This window comes from Apteryx mantelli, chromosome 1, assembly GCF_036417845.1.
Source record: "Apteryx mantelli isolate bAptMan1 chromosome 1, bAptMan1.hap1, whole genome shotgun sequence".
NCBI classification, from domain to species: Eukaryota; Metazoa; Chordata; class Aves; order Apterygiformes; family Apterygidae; genus Apteryx; species Apteryx mantelli.
In genome coordinates, this window is record NC_089978.1 from 197,381,820 (window position 1) to 197,400,694 (window position 18,875).

The 18,875-nt window shown below is 36.7% G+C and overlaps 1 protein-coding gene across 1 annotated transcript in view; it reads right to left on the minus strand.

Moving 5' to 3' along the window:
• Window positions 1-18,875, minus strand: part of CADPS2 (calcium dependent secretion activator 2) — a 337,763-nt gene that overhangs the window by 142,201 nt on the left and 176,687 nt on the right. Inside the window, exon 8 of the mRNA XM_067289963.1 lies at window positions 10,936-11,075. Within this exon, the coding sequence (XP_067146064.1) occupies window positions 10,936-11,075 (140 nt within the window). The remainder of the gene's footprint in view (window positions 1-10,935; window positions 11,076-18,875) is intronic.

The following is an 18,875-nucleotide window of genomic DNA, read 5'->3' on the forward strand; positions in this document are numbered from 1 at the left end:
AATGTATGCTTGGCAGAGAGCTACTCACATTTTTCCACCACTACCACTCCAGTAGGATGGAGTTGGTAAGGATTTTGAATAGAGCTTTTCTCAGATGCTGACAGAATGGTCCACTTATGTCCTGTGCTGGATCTTGTCCAGCAAACACAATGAATTCTAGTCACAGAAGCATAAGCTGGGGCATCATGAGGTGCCAGCCAGTGTGCCACTGTCAGCCCAGAAGGCCGTTCAGAGGGGCAGCTCTTATGATGAGCAACCCACTGTCATAGGTAGAACCACGGTCATAGGTAAGAAGAAACACGATCATAGGTAGAACCACAAATCTCTCATATCTGGGCATATCTAAAGACTGTCAGACCAGCAACACGTATCCAGAATTTTCAAGTGAGCTACCTTTTCTTATGGTGAAGTGATAACATGGGAACAAGTAGTAACGACATAAAATAATAATAAATGAAAGGTAATAGTGGGCTGAAGCAAAAGATTTTGTCTTTTAAAATACATTCAAGAACTATCAGATTGTGTAACACCTCAGAACCCCAAGTTTACTCCATTCTCTTCCCCTTCCAAATGCTGCATACTAATTTTTTTTGCTTGCCTGGGTAGATAGAATTTAATGTGAAGTCACATTAGCTCTGGTGCCATCTGCCTATGATTTGTGGAAAACAGAAGAGCATGAAGCATTCTATTTTCTAAAATCAATTAGCTTACAAATCTGTAACAACTTCAAAAAACTACTTCTAGCTATTTTTAACCCCCTTTAAGGATTATCTTAAATGTGTACATACATTCAATGTTCGCTTATACTGTTTTCTTCTGTAATTTTTTTTTCCCCGGAGATGTGTTAACCCTGATCTGAATATTGTGGTTAAAAGGAACATCAAAAATTTCTATAGTGTGCCCTTCCTTTTCTGCCCACAAGCTCAGAACACCCATTTTTTATCCTTCTCACAGGACAAGAAGTTCCAATTCTTTCCTGCATCTCCTGTTCAACAAAAAGTTCTTGCTCAGAAGGGAACATGGCAAACCCAGATGTTAACTTGAGATTGGCACAGCTCAAACCTACCTATTGTCATCAGTAATTTACACTGACATTTTGCAACTTTGCATTTAAAATGATAGAAATAATTTTCTACACAAAGACTTGTTTTTACTAACCATGAAAACAGTCAAGCATTCAGATCATATCCTCATTTTTATCAGCTGCATTAATTCTTTTAACTTCATATAGAAACTTAAAAATTATGCTGTAGGCCAGTGACCATTATGCTCACAAAAAGAGTATATCCAGTAGTAAAAAGAATAATCCCAGAGGCTACCCACAGATTTCACTAACTAATTTCATTCCTTCAAGTGGATTTTCCATGTGTCAGGAGTTCTTGAAACACTTGGATTTTCTCTGTACTGGGATTTATATGAGAATCTTAGCAGGAAATAGGTAGGAGAGGGATGCTCGTATGTTTGTGCTTCAGGGTCTTGGGTCTTTGGAGTCAGCAACCGTCTCAAAATTCCTGCTGAAAAGAAAGACTGTCTCCTCTTCCTGAGTATTAGTAAAAAGCTTCTGTGGTTTCAAAAGAATGAGGTAACTTGATGCAACAGGAAAAGTAATTAAGTTATGGACCAGCAATGCCAGTCCCTTCAAACAGAAGCTCCTCAACACTCACTACATTTCACAAACTATCCAGAAGTTTTCAGCCAGAATGCTTTTCATAGTAGTTTCTGACAGATCCTTCTGCAGGATCATTCATGAAGTAGAAAAATATGCTCCACACACAGATCTGTGGTGCTGGATGTTAGATGACAGTCTTGGTATACCTCGATGTAAAGAGAAGAGCAGACATTCCTGAACAAGCATGGTGGTATTTGTTGTTATACTCCTAGTATACTCCTGTTGCTGCTTAAATATTGTGCTGAAATAACTTTTTTCTCCTTAACAGTCAGCTGTGTTTGAAGTTCAACCAAACACTTTTTTCCACAGCTGCACAACACATCTTCCATAAGTGGTGTTGTTAGGTAAGGCACTGGCAGTACAACAGTTTGTTTCTGCATTGTTGAACAACAAGCACCTTCAGTGCGTGTCTTGATCAATCCTAGCAGATTATGGATTGTCATGGTTTTGGTACTAGATTGAATATGGGTTGGAACTTGATTCTTTTCAGTCCATTCCTTTTCTCTCTTTGGTGCTAACTGAAACCTAACTGAAACTCTGATACTTCTTCAGGTCTTCCTGTTAAGATTTCAGTATAATCTTCTTTGCACATTGTCCCAAAGGTTCTCAGTACATGGCAAGCAAATATGAGCTCACATTGTCCATACTCTGAGTCTGAGATATGAGTAGACTGTGATTCAAAAGTATTATGGCCATGGTGGTGACCCCAAACAATTCTGCGGTACAGTTGCTGGCACCACACTGTCAGACAGTTTCTGATCAGAGCGGAGAGCTGGCCAAGTAATTTTGCATGCATCTGCCCCCTAACACTCGCACACACACTCACATACTTGTCTCCTTAAAGGTATGCGCCATGTCATGCAGCACTGATGGCCTTGGTGATCTCAGTGTAGAAGATAATGCTGACAAGCCCCATACTGACCTCAAAAAGCCATATCTTAAATCCTTTGTTAGATTAAAAAAATCCACTCTAACTCATTTGTTTCTTGAAGAATAAAGTGGCTTTACTAAATGTGTCCCTTTAGATATGTGTATTTATGTTTATCTTCCATATTGCTGACATCCCCATTAACTACAAGGAACTCTTTGGAATCACAAGTAAACGAGAATGAAGTTCCTAGGGAAACTTGGAGACTACTGTAATCAGAAAACATTATCCTATTTTCCAGTAACAGGGGAGACAAGAAAAACTTAGGTAGAAGTGCACACTATAAACTCACAGCTAGAGGGAGAGACTAAGTTTTGCCTAGACCCAGATGGCCTGAATCAACATCTGATTCCTGTGCTAGGATTCTCTTGCAACAGACTGCTAGCAGTACAGCACATCCTGCCATGTTTCAACATGATATAACAAGATGCCACAAGCTAACAACTGAGATAAGCTCAAGAGATGAGAGCTTTTTTGGTTATATGGTTAGGGTATCAAGACTCTGATGAAGACCGAGTGTTTCCTTCATCCTTAACCCACGCATGAGGAATGAGGGGCAGAGGAATCATCTTTTTGTCACAAAGATAGTTTAACAACCCCTTTGTATACGCATTACAAGTCATCTCACAATACTGGAAAGCCTGACACTGCAAACCGCAGTAGGCAATCCCTGTCAGATATTTGTAGTCAGATTTAATTCCAGTATGTACTTAAGACTAATTAAGGAGTAAGTGTAATATAAATGACAAATAGCAATGATATACTGAACAGGACTGCAAAAATATATGCTATAACCACATAGCATCCACATTTTTTTTTTGTTCATGTCCACGGTAGGTCAATACCTCTAGCTCTTTTCACCGCAGGCAAAGACTGATAAGTATAATATGTCAACATCTCAGAGAAACAGAGGTCCAGCAGTGTATCAGACATCACAGAACGAGCCAAGTACCAGAATCCAGACTAGAACTCTGTTTTTTTGGAAGATACTAAAAATTTTGCATGAGTAACAACTGCAAAGAATAATTTACATAATATTAACACTTTTTTTTTTATGATGAAATGAGTTTATTTTTATATTAACAACCTCCCCCCCATGAATCTACTGTTCCTATGATAGGATAAGAGAATGTCAAGAGAACAGGATAAAAGAATCAAGAGAATTTGAATAAAACTGCATATGCTAAAAAAAACAAATCAAGTGTGTCTGCTACCAGAAGAAGCATGTTACACCTGTTGGGGGACATCAGAAACCATAAATGATATTTACATGTAACTACCATCAGCACGAATAAAGAATTCTCACAGGATTTAACTGAAATTTTTGAATATAATTCACATAAAAATATTTATTCCTTTTTTGTTTCATCATTCTTCATCAGAATATATACATAGACACTATTTAATCTATAATAATCAATATTTATAGCTAGTAAGAAAAACAAGAAATCTGTAAAAGTGAAGATGATATTTCTCTAAACTTCATGGTTATCTGTAGCAAAATTTTCTTACTATCTATTGAACTAACCTACAATTTAGGACTGAGTTTCATTCAAAATAAAGTAAACAGTTTTTAAAAAAATCACTTAGGTAGTTATGCAAAGTTTATCTCTGACCAGAATTTGTATTTGAAAAACTGTGAATTGGGTAGGAGAAAAAGGATGACCAAAGCCCATCTTTTCATCTTTCCTAAGCTTTGTCATCTGAAAAGTAGACCTTCAGTTTAAACTAGCAGGTAATGTATACTTTTTCTGAACACAAGATATTATATAGAAAATCCCAGTGTACAGTTTATTCTTTCTATAGCCAATCAACAACTCAGCACTGGATAAACCACCCTGTCAAGGTATTCGTCCCTACCCACTGGCTCGTGAGAGAACTCAGACAGCCTAAATGGCTAAATTTTGGGCTGCTAAAGTAAAGCCATATGACTAAGTGATTAAAAAGGATTTCAAACTATCTGATTTCTCATGTAAAGACTTGTAAAATTCAAACAATCTCAAAAATTCCTTCCATTTGACTTAGCTTATATTTCCCAGTCATTACTTCCACAAATTGTGGAAAATAAACATTTTACTAAAGGACAGTGAGAAACTTGCTCTCTGAAGCAACAGCTGAAGTCAGTGCTGCACTACCCTTTTTTAAAGCTGGAACAAGAAGTGTAATAGCAACAAAGAGAAAGCTAGATGGTGCTAATATACTGACTTCAGGGTTTCAACTAAACATACTGTGCACAAACTTGGCAAGACAAATCAAACATTAGATAAAGTTTACATATATAGATGCAGACATACTACAGTTTGATAAATATCTACTTATCTTAAAATTTGATTCATGCAATTATGCTGTTCATAACAAATGAAAATGATCAATTGGTATCTCTAAGACAGTTTCCCTTCTCCCTTTCTTAAGAAAAAAAGTTATAGTCTCTACTAATGAGAAAGGCATATTCAGTAACAGTTGAAAAGTAATGTAAAAAGTTATTGTTTGTGTCTAATGGAAAATTATAATAATTGAACATGTCTATGGTACATATTACCATATCATAAAAGGTATTAGGAAAGATTTTTGAAGATGCTGAAGACATACACTTTTGTTCACTTTGAAGCACCTATATATCTACTGGTTCCAGGAAAACTTTAACTTGACATTTTAGCTTAGCTGAAAGTTGGTTTCTATTTGATCATTTTAGTGTGAGTGAGACATTAGGTATTACAAACTGTGTAGAATTGCTCTGAAATACCTATTTCCCCTCAAAGAAAGGTCTGAAGCTGGTTCCAAATACACTACAGTCAACACAAAAGCCTATGTATGAAAGATCCCACATGGTGCTTGCTGTGAGAAGTGTGATTGCATTCTTAACATCTACCCTTGTCTGTAAGGGTAACGCAAACCTGAAATAGATTCATCTTTCCAGGCACCTTGCACACTCCTCTGAAAATAATGATACTGGAAATGGACCTCATCTTCAAATCAGCCTTCAAATTACACGACTTCAAATCACAGAGCTAATTCTATTCTTCCTTCTGCCCTTCTTTGCTGGGTGGCCATGGATAAGTAGCACCGAAGAGCTAGCAACATCATTGTTCTGCCTAACTTCTGTGTCCATGTGGCTCCTCTTAGCTGACTTACAAGCTTACTAGAAACTATGACAACCATTCATCCAAGTGATAGTCATACACTACAATCACATCCACAGAGAAGCTAGTGGACTGCAGTTCTATTCTCAGCTCTGCCACTGAATTGCATGTGACCTTGCATGATCTCTATTCATTCCTGTGCTTCATTTTACTCATCTGTAAAATAATTCTGCTCACCTTCCTCCTCTTATCTGTGGGTGAAAAGTGTCATAAAAGGGAAAAGGGAAAATTACTTGTCCTGTAATTCTGCATCTTGGAAGACTTATCCAAGGCATTAGTTTAACGGATCTTCTTTAGCTCTAAAACTGCAGCAGCAGCAAGAGAAATGTGTGATTTCAGTCATATATATATAGGAACCAGGGGCCATATTTAGCTATATTATAAATGCTTTCCTAAGAACATTTCAGTCACTTCCAATCGTGCAAGACAGAAAACATTTTAAAAGGCTAGTAAATTTATGGTGATCTTTATATTCTGAAAATGCATCCATAAAATATTATTCAAAAAAAAGGTGTGAGGGAAAATTAATTTCACACAGATCCACTACATGCCTTAATTTTAAAGGATATAAACTTGAAAAAAATTATCAAAATTGAAAAGGTAACTGATGTACAAATGAGACAGGGGGAGAAAATCTGGGCATGTACATACTCAAGTGCTTGTAGAATGTGTATTCCAAATACATAAGTTTAAGAAATACTTTGAGAGTTCAAAAGCACAACAATTTTATATACCGTAAAATAAAAATCTAGAAGGTAAACTCCAACAACTAGAAGTCAAATATTAATACATGGGTGTCACAGCAGAAAGCAGAACAGAACTTACAGGGATGAATTTTGACTTTGAAATCTTGAAAAATGTTCTGGAGAAGACCTATGCTGCAGCATGTTACTTCGGAAGTCAAAACTAAATAATAATACTTTGTAATACTGTCCTGTTTGGGCTGTTTAATTTTTTAAGAATTTCATTTTACTTTGCTATTTTTTTTTTTTTTTAGATATGACCATTACAGATTACTAATCCTTTAAAAGCAAATTATTTGAAAAGAAAAAAAATCAATATTTCTGTTTTATTTCTAAATTGAAAGCAATAGAATAATACCCTTTAATAACCACTAGGCTATGCTAACAGACAACTCAAAATTGTAAGCACTCAACCTGCTTGGGTCTGTCGGTTCTGCTGACCCTGAATAATATGAAATATTTAACAGTACAGCCCCTGCATCTGACAAAAATAAGTCTACTCTTATAATTTTTTTTTTTATTATTCTCATGATAGAGCATTAGTCTACAAAAAAGTGTCTCTCTGCAATTGGCTGCATGGTAAAATTTTAATTCAGCTTTGAATATGTTTTTAGATTGTGAGCTGAAAGTTGTTACCTAAATCCAACAGCAGATTGCCTTCTTCAGCTATGAGCTGGATTTGAATTTATATGTTTGCTTGTTAACTCAGTACTATATAGAAAATGCAAGTTGTCTAGTTCAAAGATTAGACAGAAATAAAAAGCAGGAGATGTTTCTGAAAAATAAACTGAAGAATCATAACTTAACTGGGATAATCACACTGACACTACATTAAAAGTGTATAATTAAGGTGGTAAAATATAACTCTCCAACATGACAAAATTCCAGAAGTAAGGATACTCACATCACTTTATTTTGCCCCCTTTTTGTTTACATTAAGGCACTGTGCTTAAATATGTGACTACGTGCTTAAATAAAATAAAACAAAAACCTCCCAGCCCTTTCCAGTATTCAGGACAGTAGCACTAAGCTGGTTTCCAGCTCTTCAACAATTTATTTTCTTTAAAGGCCTGTTTCACTGCATGCTATGCACACTCTGCCTTACAGACAGATTCAAGTTATTTGCTTTTCTACCTCATTTAGCTTTACCAGAGGGCTGCAGAGCCTGGCATCTCAGTAACACTGATGGGCAGAGCATAAACCATTGGTCACGTGCTACAGAAGTGACTGCTCCCCTTGGGTGGCTTCCCGAGATTCACCTTCACATGTCTAGGAGACTGGCAGGTGGTATCATTCTCACTTCGTAAGGGGAGAATTGAGGTACTAAAATTTTAAGGTTTAAGATATTAAGATAAAGATCTAACTTTTAGGGTATCTGGACTCTAATAACACACTGTATTTTTATAGCCCAATTTCCACTGATTTTAATTGTAGCTGTGACTTTTGGGCACCTCTGAAATCAGATTCCAGTTTATCAAGGTGGGCACAGGAAATGAATAACATAGTATCAGTTACTACAAGTGGAAAAGCTCATTTTAAGTCTCTTAAACCACTTTAAACAAGAATCATATGGTTTCCTCTGTGTAGTACAAACGGGGATAAAAGCCAGTTCTTCCAGGCATCTCTCAACTACATCAACCAAAAAATAAATTTTTGTCTTCCCATAAAGCTTCCCTTCATTCACTGCATGTTTTCCAGCTTATTCATGAATGAGATTATTTCTCTGATAAGTCAGCATCAGTTCAGCTGCAGAACAGCTTTAACCTGTGTGATGAATCAGGCAGGAATCCCTCTTGGAAAAAAATTGCAAAAGATGACTTAATAAAAGCCTTATACTCACACAGGAAGTCAACAGAAGGTTGCAGAGAGTGGCTGGATGATGGAGACTCCCAACATTAAGATTACTAACTTTACACAGTAAGAATTCTCCTAGAAGATTTTCATTTGTTTCTCATATTTTCTTTTTCTTTTCTTTTTCCTGTCCTTTCTTTTTCTTTTCTTTTTTCTCCAAACACCCTCTTCCACCTTCTCCACTGCAATACCAGTTCCATCATACAGAATAGCATCAACCCTTTCCTTTCAATGGTTACTGAAGGAATTGTTAACCTTTTATTTCACTTCACATATATTTCCAGTGGATAAGTCCAATACAGCCCTTCCTTGGTGCCCTGACTTTGCTGGAGACCAATGTGTAGGTTGTAATCTTCATAGCTGTTGGCTGCAAGAGAGGGAAACTATGACTGACCTTGAGCATTTTTGGTGGGAGGAAGAAAAGCAATATTTGCCTGGAGAATAGTGACAGCAGTGACCCTAAGGTAACATGAAGAAGTAAACAACTGGAGATTAGCATCCAAATGCAATGTGAGGACGTAACCAACAGTTTTGGATGAAAGAGATAATGATTGGATTAAATAATCAGAAGTAATATTTTATTGGATAACCCATGTAATGCTCAGATAAGGTGAATGGTGACATCCAATGGCATGCAAAAGCAAAGCTGGAGGTGAGGAAGTTCCTCTGAAGATCCCAGAGGAACAGTCCCCAGCAGGGCCAACCTCTGTGAGGAAACCTGGAAGCACTGAGAGGAAGCATTGGAGACTTGTCCTTGTTGCTGGACCTGGGACAAAATAAGCTATGTGTTATACCCTAGTTTGGGTTGTGGATAGCACAATCCCAGCATTACCAGTCATCTGATCCAACACAGATGCTTCTTCCAGACAGGTTCTGGGATAAGTGAGCAGGGCACAGCTTCCCTGATGTAGCCTTGGAGGATGTAATTGTAACAGGTCACATGCCAGTTAGATGTGTCTGTTGTGCTATTATTTGTCATTGTTGTTGTTTAATTAGCATTTTGTTTGCTATTATTACTTTAATAATTTTAGTTATTATTGTTTTTATTAATTTCACTTATTAAGTATTTGAAATAAGCAAGGGTTCATCTACTTCCCTGGCAGAACGACACCCACATTACCTGGTCCCCTGTCATGATACACTGTGATGAAATCTGATACATGGTGCATTGACAGAAGTCATCAAAGGTATTGAATCCTTGTGTTCCAGCGCCATGGCTGCCCTTGGACACACCGTTGAAATGGAGGCACCACAAAGACTTCCCTGCAACATTTACTGCTTGAACTAGCTGAATGACTCACATCAGTAGAAGAGCAAAATCAGGCAAGTGGACCAGATCTAGACAAGGATGTGCCACAACTACCAGTCCATTCCAGAGGCAATTGGTGACTGCAAATCAATGCCTGGGAGACCAGACCTGGAGAGTATTACGCTGTAGTACGGACAGACACTTTGCCCTCCTTTCTACGTCCTCTCCATGCATTCCAACTTGTGTTAAACCTGTCTTCCTGCCCACTCCTGCCACAATATCCCATTTTCCTTACTCAGATATTTGCAGTCCTAAGCCTTCTTATTTCAGTCCCAATCTCCCAGCACAATAGTTCCAGTTCCCACTTCAGTTCCACACCTGATTTCCCTCTCCTTCCTCCCAGCTCCTAGTTACCAATCACATGCATCCAGCCAACAAGTCTCTGTTAAAATCCTGATCAGTTTTGTCTAAGTTTTCTAAAAACAAAATGAGGGCTGAGATAGGTACCTCAGAAATTTCAGCCCAACTAATTATAACTTTGACAAATATTAAATAGAAACTTTTTAAAAAAGTTATTTAATACAGGAAATGCTGGCAATAATTTTCAGTTCATATGCAGATTATGAAAAGGAGGAGATTAAAAAGAAATCTAAATAGTATGGCCACTGCTAATTACACAGTAATATCTAGAATAGCGTTTTGTTTTTTTTTTTTAAGTGCACTTCTACTTAATTCAGAAGTTAGAAGGATGGAAAACAGCCCAGCTGATCACTTATAACAACAATAAATACAACTTTGCTTACTGTAGATGAGGCAGTTGGCTAGGAAGTCTGTTTTTATGAATAATCTATTGCATAGTTCCAGTGCTGGATGGAAAAAAAAAAAACATTCCTAAGCTGGTACTCTTACACAAATTCCTTTCAAGAGACATATCAGACAGTGGGCAGAGAAGAAGAAGGGCAGACTGTTGCAAATACCATCATATTCAGGTATATAATTCATCTTGCTTTAATGGAAACATTTGCATTTCCTAAATAGCAAGTTTTTTTTTTTTTTTTTTCTTAAGTACTATAAATTCTGGCATTCAAAACCAGTTTTCTAAATGACACCATACTTTTACTTCTGCATATAGGTTAGCTCATCATCTGTCTTTACACATCACTGAATATCTGAATTAAATGTTATTCCTGACTATTGCAAACTTCATATAAAACAAGGATATAATACAATGAGCTATTACTGTTGTATACTTTTATATTGTTTTTTCAAACATCATGTTTTAGCTACATATGGTTAAAGATAAGCACAGCTAGACAAAATAATAAAACATAGACATTCAGAAAATGGACACTTACCCACAGTGCTTCATGTGTGGTGGCTTATCCATTCTCACTGCCAGTTTAATTTTCAAGTCACTGTCCTGGCTGCTTTTGGGGACTATCATTTTATGCAGATCAGGAGATTTTGAGCTATTGGATGTTGGATATAACACTACCTGAAAGTTGCAAAATAAAAACTTTACTGAACTGATACAGATAAATCTTCTAGTCTTTAACGGTATAATCTAACCAGCTGAGATTTTGTTGCATCTCCTCCAATCTGAGAGAAGGTTGAAAAGTTTTCTCCAGTCTAAAAAAACAGTCGGCTCAATCTTATCGTAATACAGAAGTTTTCAAAATGAGCTTTTCTTACAAATGGGTATTTTCATATTATGAGTCAATAAAATTTCTCCTCTATTAATTTGTTCTGAATTAATACTTAGAGGCACACTTGACACCTGAAAATGGTCATGTAGAATTAAACAAGAGCCTAAATTTTTACAATACTCCATGTTCTACTGGAAACTCGCCTACTGAAACAATGCACCATAGTTCTATGTAACAGATGGCCCCTTCAGCATTGGCATTATCTGAATGAATAAAACCAAAATATCCTCTCTCTTAATAACTCTATTATTCAATCTTTAGTATTGATAAAAGCCAATTATAGCAAAAGTCACAGAAATCAACGATTAATTCCAAAACATCTTTGCTGCAAATGGAGTATAATAAATGTAAGATACTATGTCCAGTTCACAAGATATATGTAAAACAATCATGTTGTTACATCTATAGTGACAGACATAGAAATGAGAAAAAAGTATTGAATTTAAAATATTTAATTTTTAAAACATTTCAATAAATTAGATAGGTATTAGTCAAATTACTTAAATCATTTAAGAATTACTAGTAACTGTATTTATTAAAATAATATTACTTTTTAGCTTACTATTAACCACAAATTTTTAAATATTTATTTATTTACCACCCAAAAAGCCTTTTCATTTGTAGCTAGAACAATTAAACATGACTACTTAATAAAATCCTTCCCATAATCGCAAGTTCAGCCATTAAATGCTGTTGTAATATAATTTCCCTTAATTCTTATTATGGACAGTATTCTTTCATCAATTTAGACTCTAAAATAATAAACATGCTACTTGGGAAATTTTTATTACATTCAGCAAGTTCTGGATTACCATTATCACAAAGCAGTATTTCAGAATAACAAAACACAAAAAAGCAATATTCTCTACATCTCTTGTTTCTTGCAACTTAAAATTAATCATAAAGTTAACCAATAAATCAATTTCATATACATAATACTTGTGTCTTGTGTCCCATATATAATACATAATATATTCTCCTCTGTCTTATTGGGAAAGTTAAATCAAGGACTTGAGTAAAAATCTCCAAGCAAGCATAAATCTAAAGGATATTATTAAGCTAAAAATATTATAATAGTGTCATTCAGATCTAATTATGTGAAAGATGACATAAACTGAACATCTTCAGCTTCTTGCCTCAGTGTTTGGCAGAAACAACACATGTTAATAACACGAGCTCTTGTGAAGTAGAGAAATATGATGCATCGCTCCTAATCAAGTGTGCAAGTTTATTAACTCCAGTGAGAGAAATAACCTGTCATAACTACTGAGTAGATTAAGTTCCTTATAAAGAGATAGTAGAACACACAGTATAGTTCAGTTTTCATAAATCAGATAGTTACTTGTTTTTTTCTTTTTAATAAATGCATAGCTAACTTATTTATAACCAAGTTTACTCCTTCCTAAGGAGGAGTGTAAAAAGCCATCATTTAAAAAACCTTTTAAAGTCACAATGAATATAGTAATCTTTCAGTTCTGAAGCATCAAACAGAAAATGACTTTTAGTTTATTTATCTTTTTAAATGCAAGATGATATAAACATAATTATTAGTCATTCCTTGCATTTAATCACTCGACATTCACATAGGACTATAGGTGATGTTACAAATTTTTCCTTTTTTACAAGCTGCAATTGCTGTTGTTCTGAAACAGCTTATTACTTCTCATGAATCTCAAATGACATCTTTCTCCTGTCAACTTTTTGAATTTTTAGAATGCTGATGAAAATATAAACAGACAAGTGTATAATTAATTCATAATTTCTTTAAAAATTCAGGAAAGGAAATGTCATGAAGTATTTTAGAGCTTTGTTTTCAAACCTCTCAGAATGAATAAGTATCCAGCGGAGGTGCTTATTAAATATGCACTGTTGTATTTGCCTTATATTTTGTCATTCCTTCCAACTACGAACAATGAGAACTAAAAAAACCCTAGATTATACAAACTGCATTTACAAGAACTTTATCATCAAACATTTTTGTCAGTATACACACACACATGCATGCACACAAAGCATTCTACAGGCATTAATTATCCTTACAATATCCTTAACTCCAAGGACAGGTGGGCAATATGAACCATCATGAATCATTATAATCAGGTGGAACAATCTGTAAGCTTCACTAAAATCAACAAAGTCAAAACACTGAGCAAACTTGTTTGGAAAAGGAAAAACAGCTGAAATGTGTATTAAAAATATTTTTCCCCATCATAATACACCGTAATGCACTGTTATCTCCACTGTTCATGGAGAAACTTCCTAGACTGTTCTGTCTCAGATTTCCTTTCAACACTGTTTAATGGATTTTAATCTTCTAGGTGTAGTTCTAGAATCTACTTTCAAAAATAAAATGGTATCAACTCATGTGTCTTCTCTGGTGGATATAAGCCTCACTTACAGCATATTCCTTTACTATACCTAGTATTTCTAAAAGTTTCACTGCTACACTATGCAGTTCTGAATTATTATTATTATTTTTATTTATTTATTGTTCTTATACTTGTGAGTACCATCACAGCAGATTATTCAGCAGCAACATATTAAACTATCAGCAGTTAGTATAGGACCATGTTCAAAATAAGCAATCTTACAGATAATCTTCACTGAAGTTATATTATTCATGATCAGAATAGTACATGACAAACATAGCTGCTGTGCCTTGTATTGTCTCAGCTGACTTAAAGTAAATTAGCAATATTAGTATATTGTAATTTCAGATAAGTCAGTAAATTCAATCATCATATGATTGATAAAAAATACTTATCCAGTTATATCTAGTATCACATTTCCTCAGATCACACTGCAATTGAAAAAGTGGCAAGTTCACTTCTTTATGCCATTCCTCAAGCAGATGTAAAATAAACAAAGAAATCTTAAATATGATAGAACAGCATATTTTATGCATTTGTGCCAAGTTCTCAAAATACTCTTTCTTTATTATGAATGACCAATAAAATATTTCTCTCCTGCACTCAAAGTACAGCAGCCTGAAATATGTGGAGTTAATATCACTAGAGGACTTAACCAACAATCATTTATGATAATTCAGTTGTATATTTAAGTCCCCAGCTGGATCACAACACAAAAAGCTATTTGAGTACACCAGTCAATTCAGATGAGCAAATTTTAACCATCTTTGACACATCAATCACATCTTTTTCAGAAAGCCTGCAAGAATATTTGAGTCTTGTAAAATACATTGAAAGCTAAAATAAAAACAAAAAACAAATCTATCTGAGAATCTTTTCCTTTCTCAGAACAGACAAGCAAGAGAAGGTTTAGAGCACTATCCAGAAATACCTCTTATCAGTATTTTTGTGTTTTCATAAAGTTCTTAAGCTCACTTTCCCAGCCTCAGTTGTCATGCTGCCAGAAGGAGATGCAGCCTTCGACCAATCAAGCTAAGAGGAAAGCTGGGAGGCAAATGGTACACATGCTTGAGAAAAATCAAGAAAATCCCGACTTTTTCTCCCAGTGCACACTCACAGCTGAGCTCATTTTCAGCTAACTAGTGTCCTCAAATCCTGGCTCCTCCCTGTCACCATCCCACCCTTCCCCCAGAAGCCTGATACTGAAAGATAGATAGAAAAGCTGAATCAAAGTGCTGGAGCTCATCCACCCTTTCAGCCAAAGTATCCAAAGAGAGAAAGATCTTTTAGGTCCAGGTGGTATAGGACACATTTTGAGAGCTGAGATCTTGGGCCCCAGGTTTTGGTGATCTTAGTAATTCTGAGCAGAATATGCTGAGTTTTGGCTCACTATCACAAGCAATAAGAAGGAAGTGAGGAAGATTTTCAGCTGCTCTTTAATGCCCTGGCTTAGAGACAGATGATATTTAACATACTATTACAAAAGCAAGCCAAGAAAATTCTTATTTCACCTACAGTACAGTTCAAACTGACACTCATCTGGAGATTCACTGCCTTCCTCGTTGGGCTTTCTTATGGCACTCAACTCCTATAGTCCTCTAGCGATCATTCCAAGCATTATTTATCTTCACAAAAGCTGTTACGCATAAAGCAGTGGTACTATTATCTATAATCCATGAATGGGAAAGCAAGGAGCAAAGATTAAAAACAAAGACATTTGATAATTTTCCATCTCAGTTTTAAATATCTGATTGCCAGTTTTTCCCAAGCACCTGTAACCTGTTTTAATTTCCAAGTATATGGCGTATAGTGTGCTAGAAGGTCACCCATAAGATAAGAAATACAGAATGGCCTTTCCAAGAGCTTGATTGAAATGACTTGTCAGGCTTTAAAAAAAAAACAAAACACAACCCTAAAGAAGATTTGGAGGTGGAATCTCACTGCTCCACTGCAACATTCAATTACCTTAATATTGAGATCCCTTACAGACTTAAAGAAAGTAAACTGGAGCTTATAACAATTTCTTCTTCATAACACATCCTGGGCCATCCTCAAAAAGCAGACCAACCCTGACAGAGATGAGGGCAAATAGGGCATGACCACGTCCAGGCCCTGCGGGCCCCCCGGCCCTGCCTGTCCCTGCCCAGCCCTGGCCTCATCTCAGCGAGGTCACAGCGGTGCCGGCTCCAGCCCCGCCAGGGCCCTGCCCCTGTCTGGCCACGGGGCCCCCCAGCCCCGTGGCGGTGCCCGACTCCCCTGGGGCTGGGGCTGCCCTGGCTCCTTTCTCCCTCAGGGCAGGGGGATGGACCCTGGTGGCCAGGCCTGGCCTGCACTGGCCCCTGGCACAGGGAGCCACCGGCCTTGCCGTGCCCGGACACACATCCTTAGATAAGGTTCAAAGTTAACCTCAGGCAGGTAACTCTGACTCTGTGTCACCTACAACCTCTATTTCATTGCTGCCTGTTCATCTTGACGCATCTCCACACTTCGATCAAACGGCTTCCTGTCCTTTCTTCAAACTACACAGTCCCCAGTAGGGAAGCCAGGCGCTTTTAAGAGATAGAGGAAGTTCCCATGCCTGATGTGCTGTTCCAAAGCACAAAGGCTGCTAAAAATGATTGCTTTTCATCATTGACAAAACAGCATATTTTCTTTTTATCTTATTCCAGACCTAGAATGAAGAATTTCAGCCTGAACAGCTAAGGTCTGCCTAAGTTACAAGCAACTGAAAAATGAATCTTACATCAGATGGCCTTAATCATAAGCAGCATTGCCAGCTCTGCTTAGAATAAGTAATATACTCAGGGTTATGTAAGAAGCGCCAGGATGAACTGGATAAAACAAATTCTCCAACTCCTGTGTTCTAGACGAGACACTTTTTCTGCCTCAAATATATGAGTATTTAAAACTATGAAAACCAGCGAATGTCCTACACGTAAGACCACATGCTGCCTCAATTGTATTTTCTGGGAGCTTTCATCACACAACAGGACTAATAATTTATTCTATGGAAGGCTTATCCTTTCACGTTTAAAAACATAGTGATTCAAAAAGATAAATGATGCCAGTGCAAGTAGAGATGACAGGCAAATTTTATGTTATGAAATAAACACCCATTATTTCTTGGCACAACTAACTGTCAAATGGAGCAATACTGACATGTGTTGCTAGTCATTGCCTGAGTGAAGATCACAGGGAAATTTCCTAGTCAAATACATTCTGTTTAACTGATTTTAAAATAGTATTACAGACCAAAAATTATTGAAGCTGATTTGGGGTAGGAAGTAGATACCTGATGACAATTTAGAAAGCCTTTAATGTCTCACTTAGGGGACACTTATCTGTTTTTGATCTACTATCTACTGACCCTTCTCTCAAGGCACCTTCTCTCATAATTTGGAAGTTTGGAGCTGTTTGGAGTTATGTCAGCTCCTTCCCCAAATACAGGTTAATGTCAGAAAGACCTAAATTGCTGTCAGTATGAAAAGAACTAAAGTTCCCTCAAATGTCCCAACAGCAGGTTACCAAGCATAGCTCTGCATCTGAGTCCTTTAGGCTTCTAAGTCTTGACTCACTGTCCCCAGAACAAAGAAAACAAGCTAAAGCAAAGGAATAAGATTGGAGGCAGAAGCCAAAAAAGGAAAAAAAGCAACTCCCCTGGAGAGTTAATAAAAGCTTCCACCCAACCTCCACAGTCTCACCTATTGAGCAATCTCTTGATTTCCAGCTATGACTGTATTATAGCTGAAAGACTGAGACAACACTTTCAGTAAAAGGTGGTTAAAAAAACCCAAATCTAGCAAAAAACTGAAACAGCATATGGTGACAGAGCTATCTAAAATACTGTTTTTGAGAAAGAACTGGGAAGACTTTGCAATTTATGCAATCAAAGGGCATCAGCTGATGCTGACATCTGAACATTTACCTTAATCGATTTTAGCAGCTGATAAGCATTGTCTAACAGCCTCTTCCCCAAATCTAAGAGAGAGCATGCCTGAGTGAAAAATATTTTAAGAATTTCTGAAGAAAGGCACTCTCAGTGGAGCTACTGAGAAAACCCCTCTTAGCGTGGAAACAATAACACTAAGCCAGACATAATATGGTGCTGACAGGCAGACTACTCAGGGGATAAGAGAGAGAGAGAGAGGAGTGGAAAAAAAGCAAAAAAAAATAAAAATAAAAAAAGCAATCTGTTATTATTTTCCAAACTTGAAAAAGATAGAAAAACCCAGACCTGCAAAACCTCAATCATTTCAAAATGTTATGGAGAAACACATTCCCCCGATGGCAGGCTTTAAATTAACATGTTCACAGTATGAAATTGTCTCCTCTCAGAGGCTCTTTGAACACAGCACAGAATATAAATGATATGCCTGGTGCTGTCAGCATTCAGAAACTAGACAGTCATGCAAGTGTGGGTACCGAGACAGTAAGCTATTTTATGATGTCTTTAAATCAAATCCAGAATAATAGTACCAATGGAGGGGGAAAAAAAAAAAAGAGCGAGAGAAAAAACATAACCAGAAAGCTAATTATTGCTGGCTGCAACTGAATGTGACAAGGCAGGTTGGAAAACAATAGTTTTCTTTTAACTGAATAATCAGTGCAAGAAGACTGAATTATTCTTATATTCAAAAAGTATCAGTAATCAAACACCACCTGCTGTTCTCACGTTGTATTCACATGTGTTAAGCAAGCACAATGGCTGTCACTTTGAATTACTAGGTTTGAACATCTTCATACCCAAAGAACCGAACAAAGAAAAGTGGTGTCAGGAAGGAGACAGGATCTCTGACAGGACGTAGAGAGAAGATCAGCGCTCCCACCAGAGTCAGAATTTCAGAAACCACCAGGTTCATTTTCAGAAGTATTTACTCCAAACTCTGAATGCATCTTCTCATATGTCCTCAGCTGCTGCACACACAAATGCTAACGCTTCTATCAATTCTGCCTTTTGTATGTATGTACATAATTACTGAAGTGGTCTGAGTAGTGTCAGTCACATAAGAATTGTGACATGCAATTCAAAAATATTGAATTAAACTAAATTTTGAGCATTTTCTCATTAGAACAAACTTAGCTTCACAGCTGTGCTCCGCTTCAAATTCTAGCACTTAAATTCAGTGAGTCACTGTATGCTGACGTCTGTACAAAGACAGCCCATCACCCAAGAAGCTCCCATTCTGCAGAACTCTAACCCAAATAATACCCTTTCCCCTC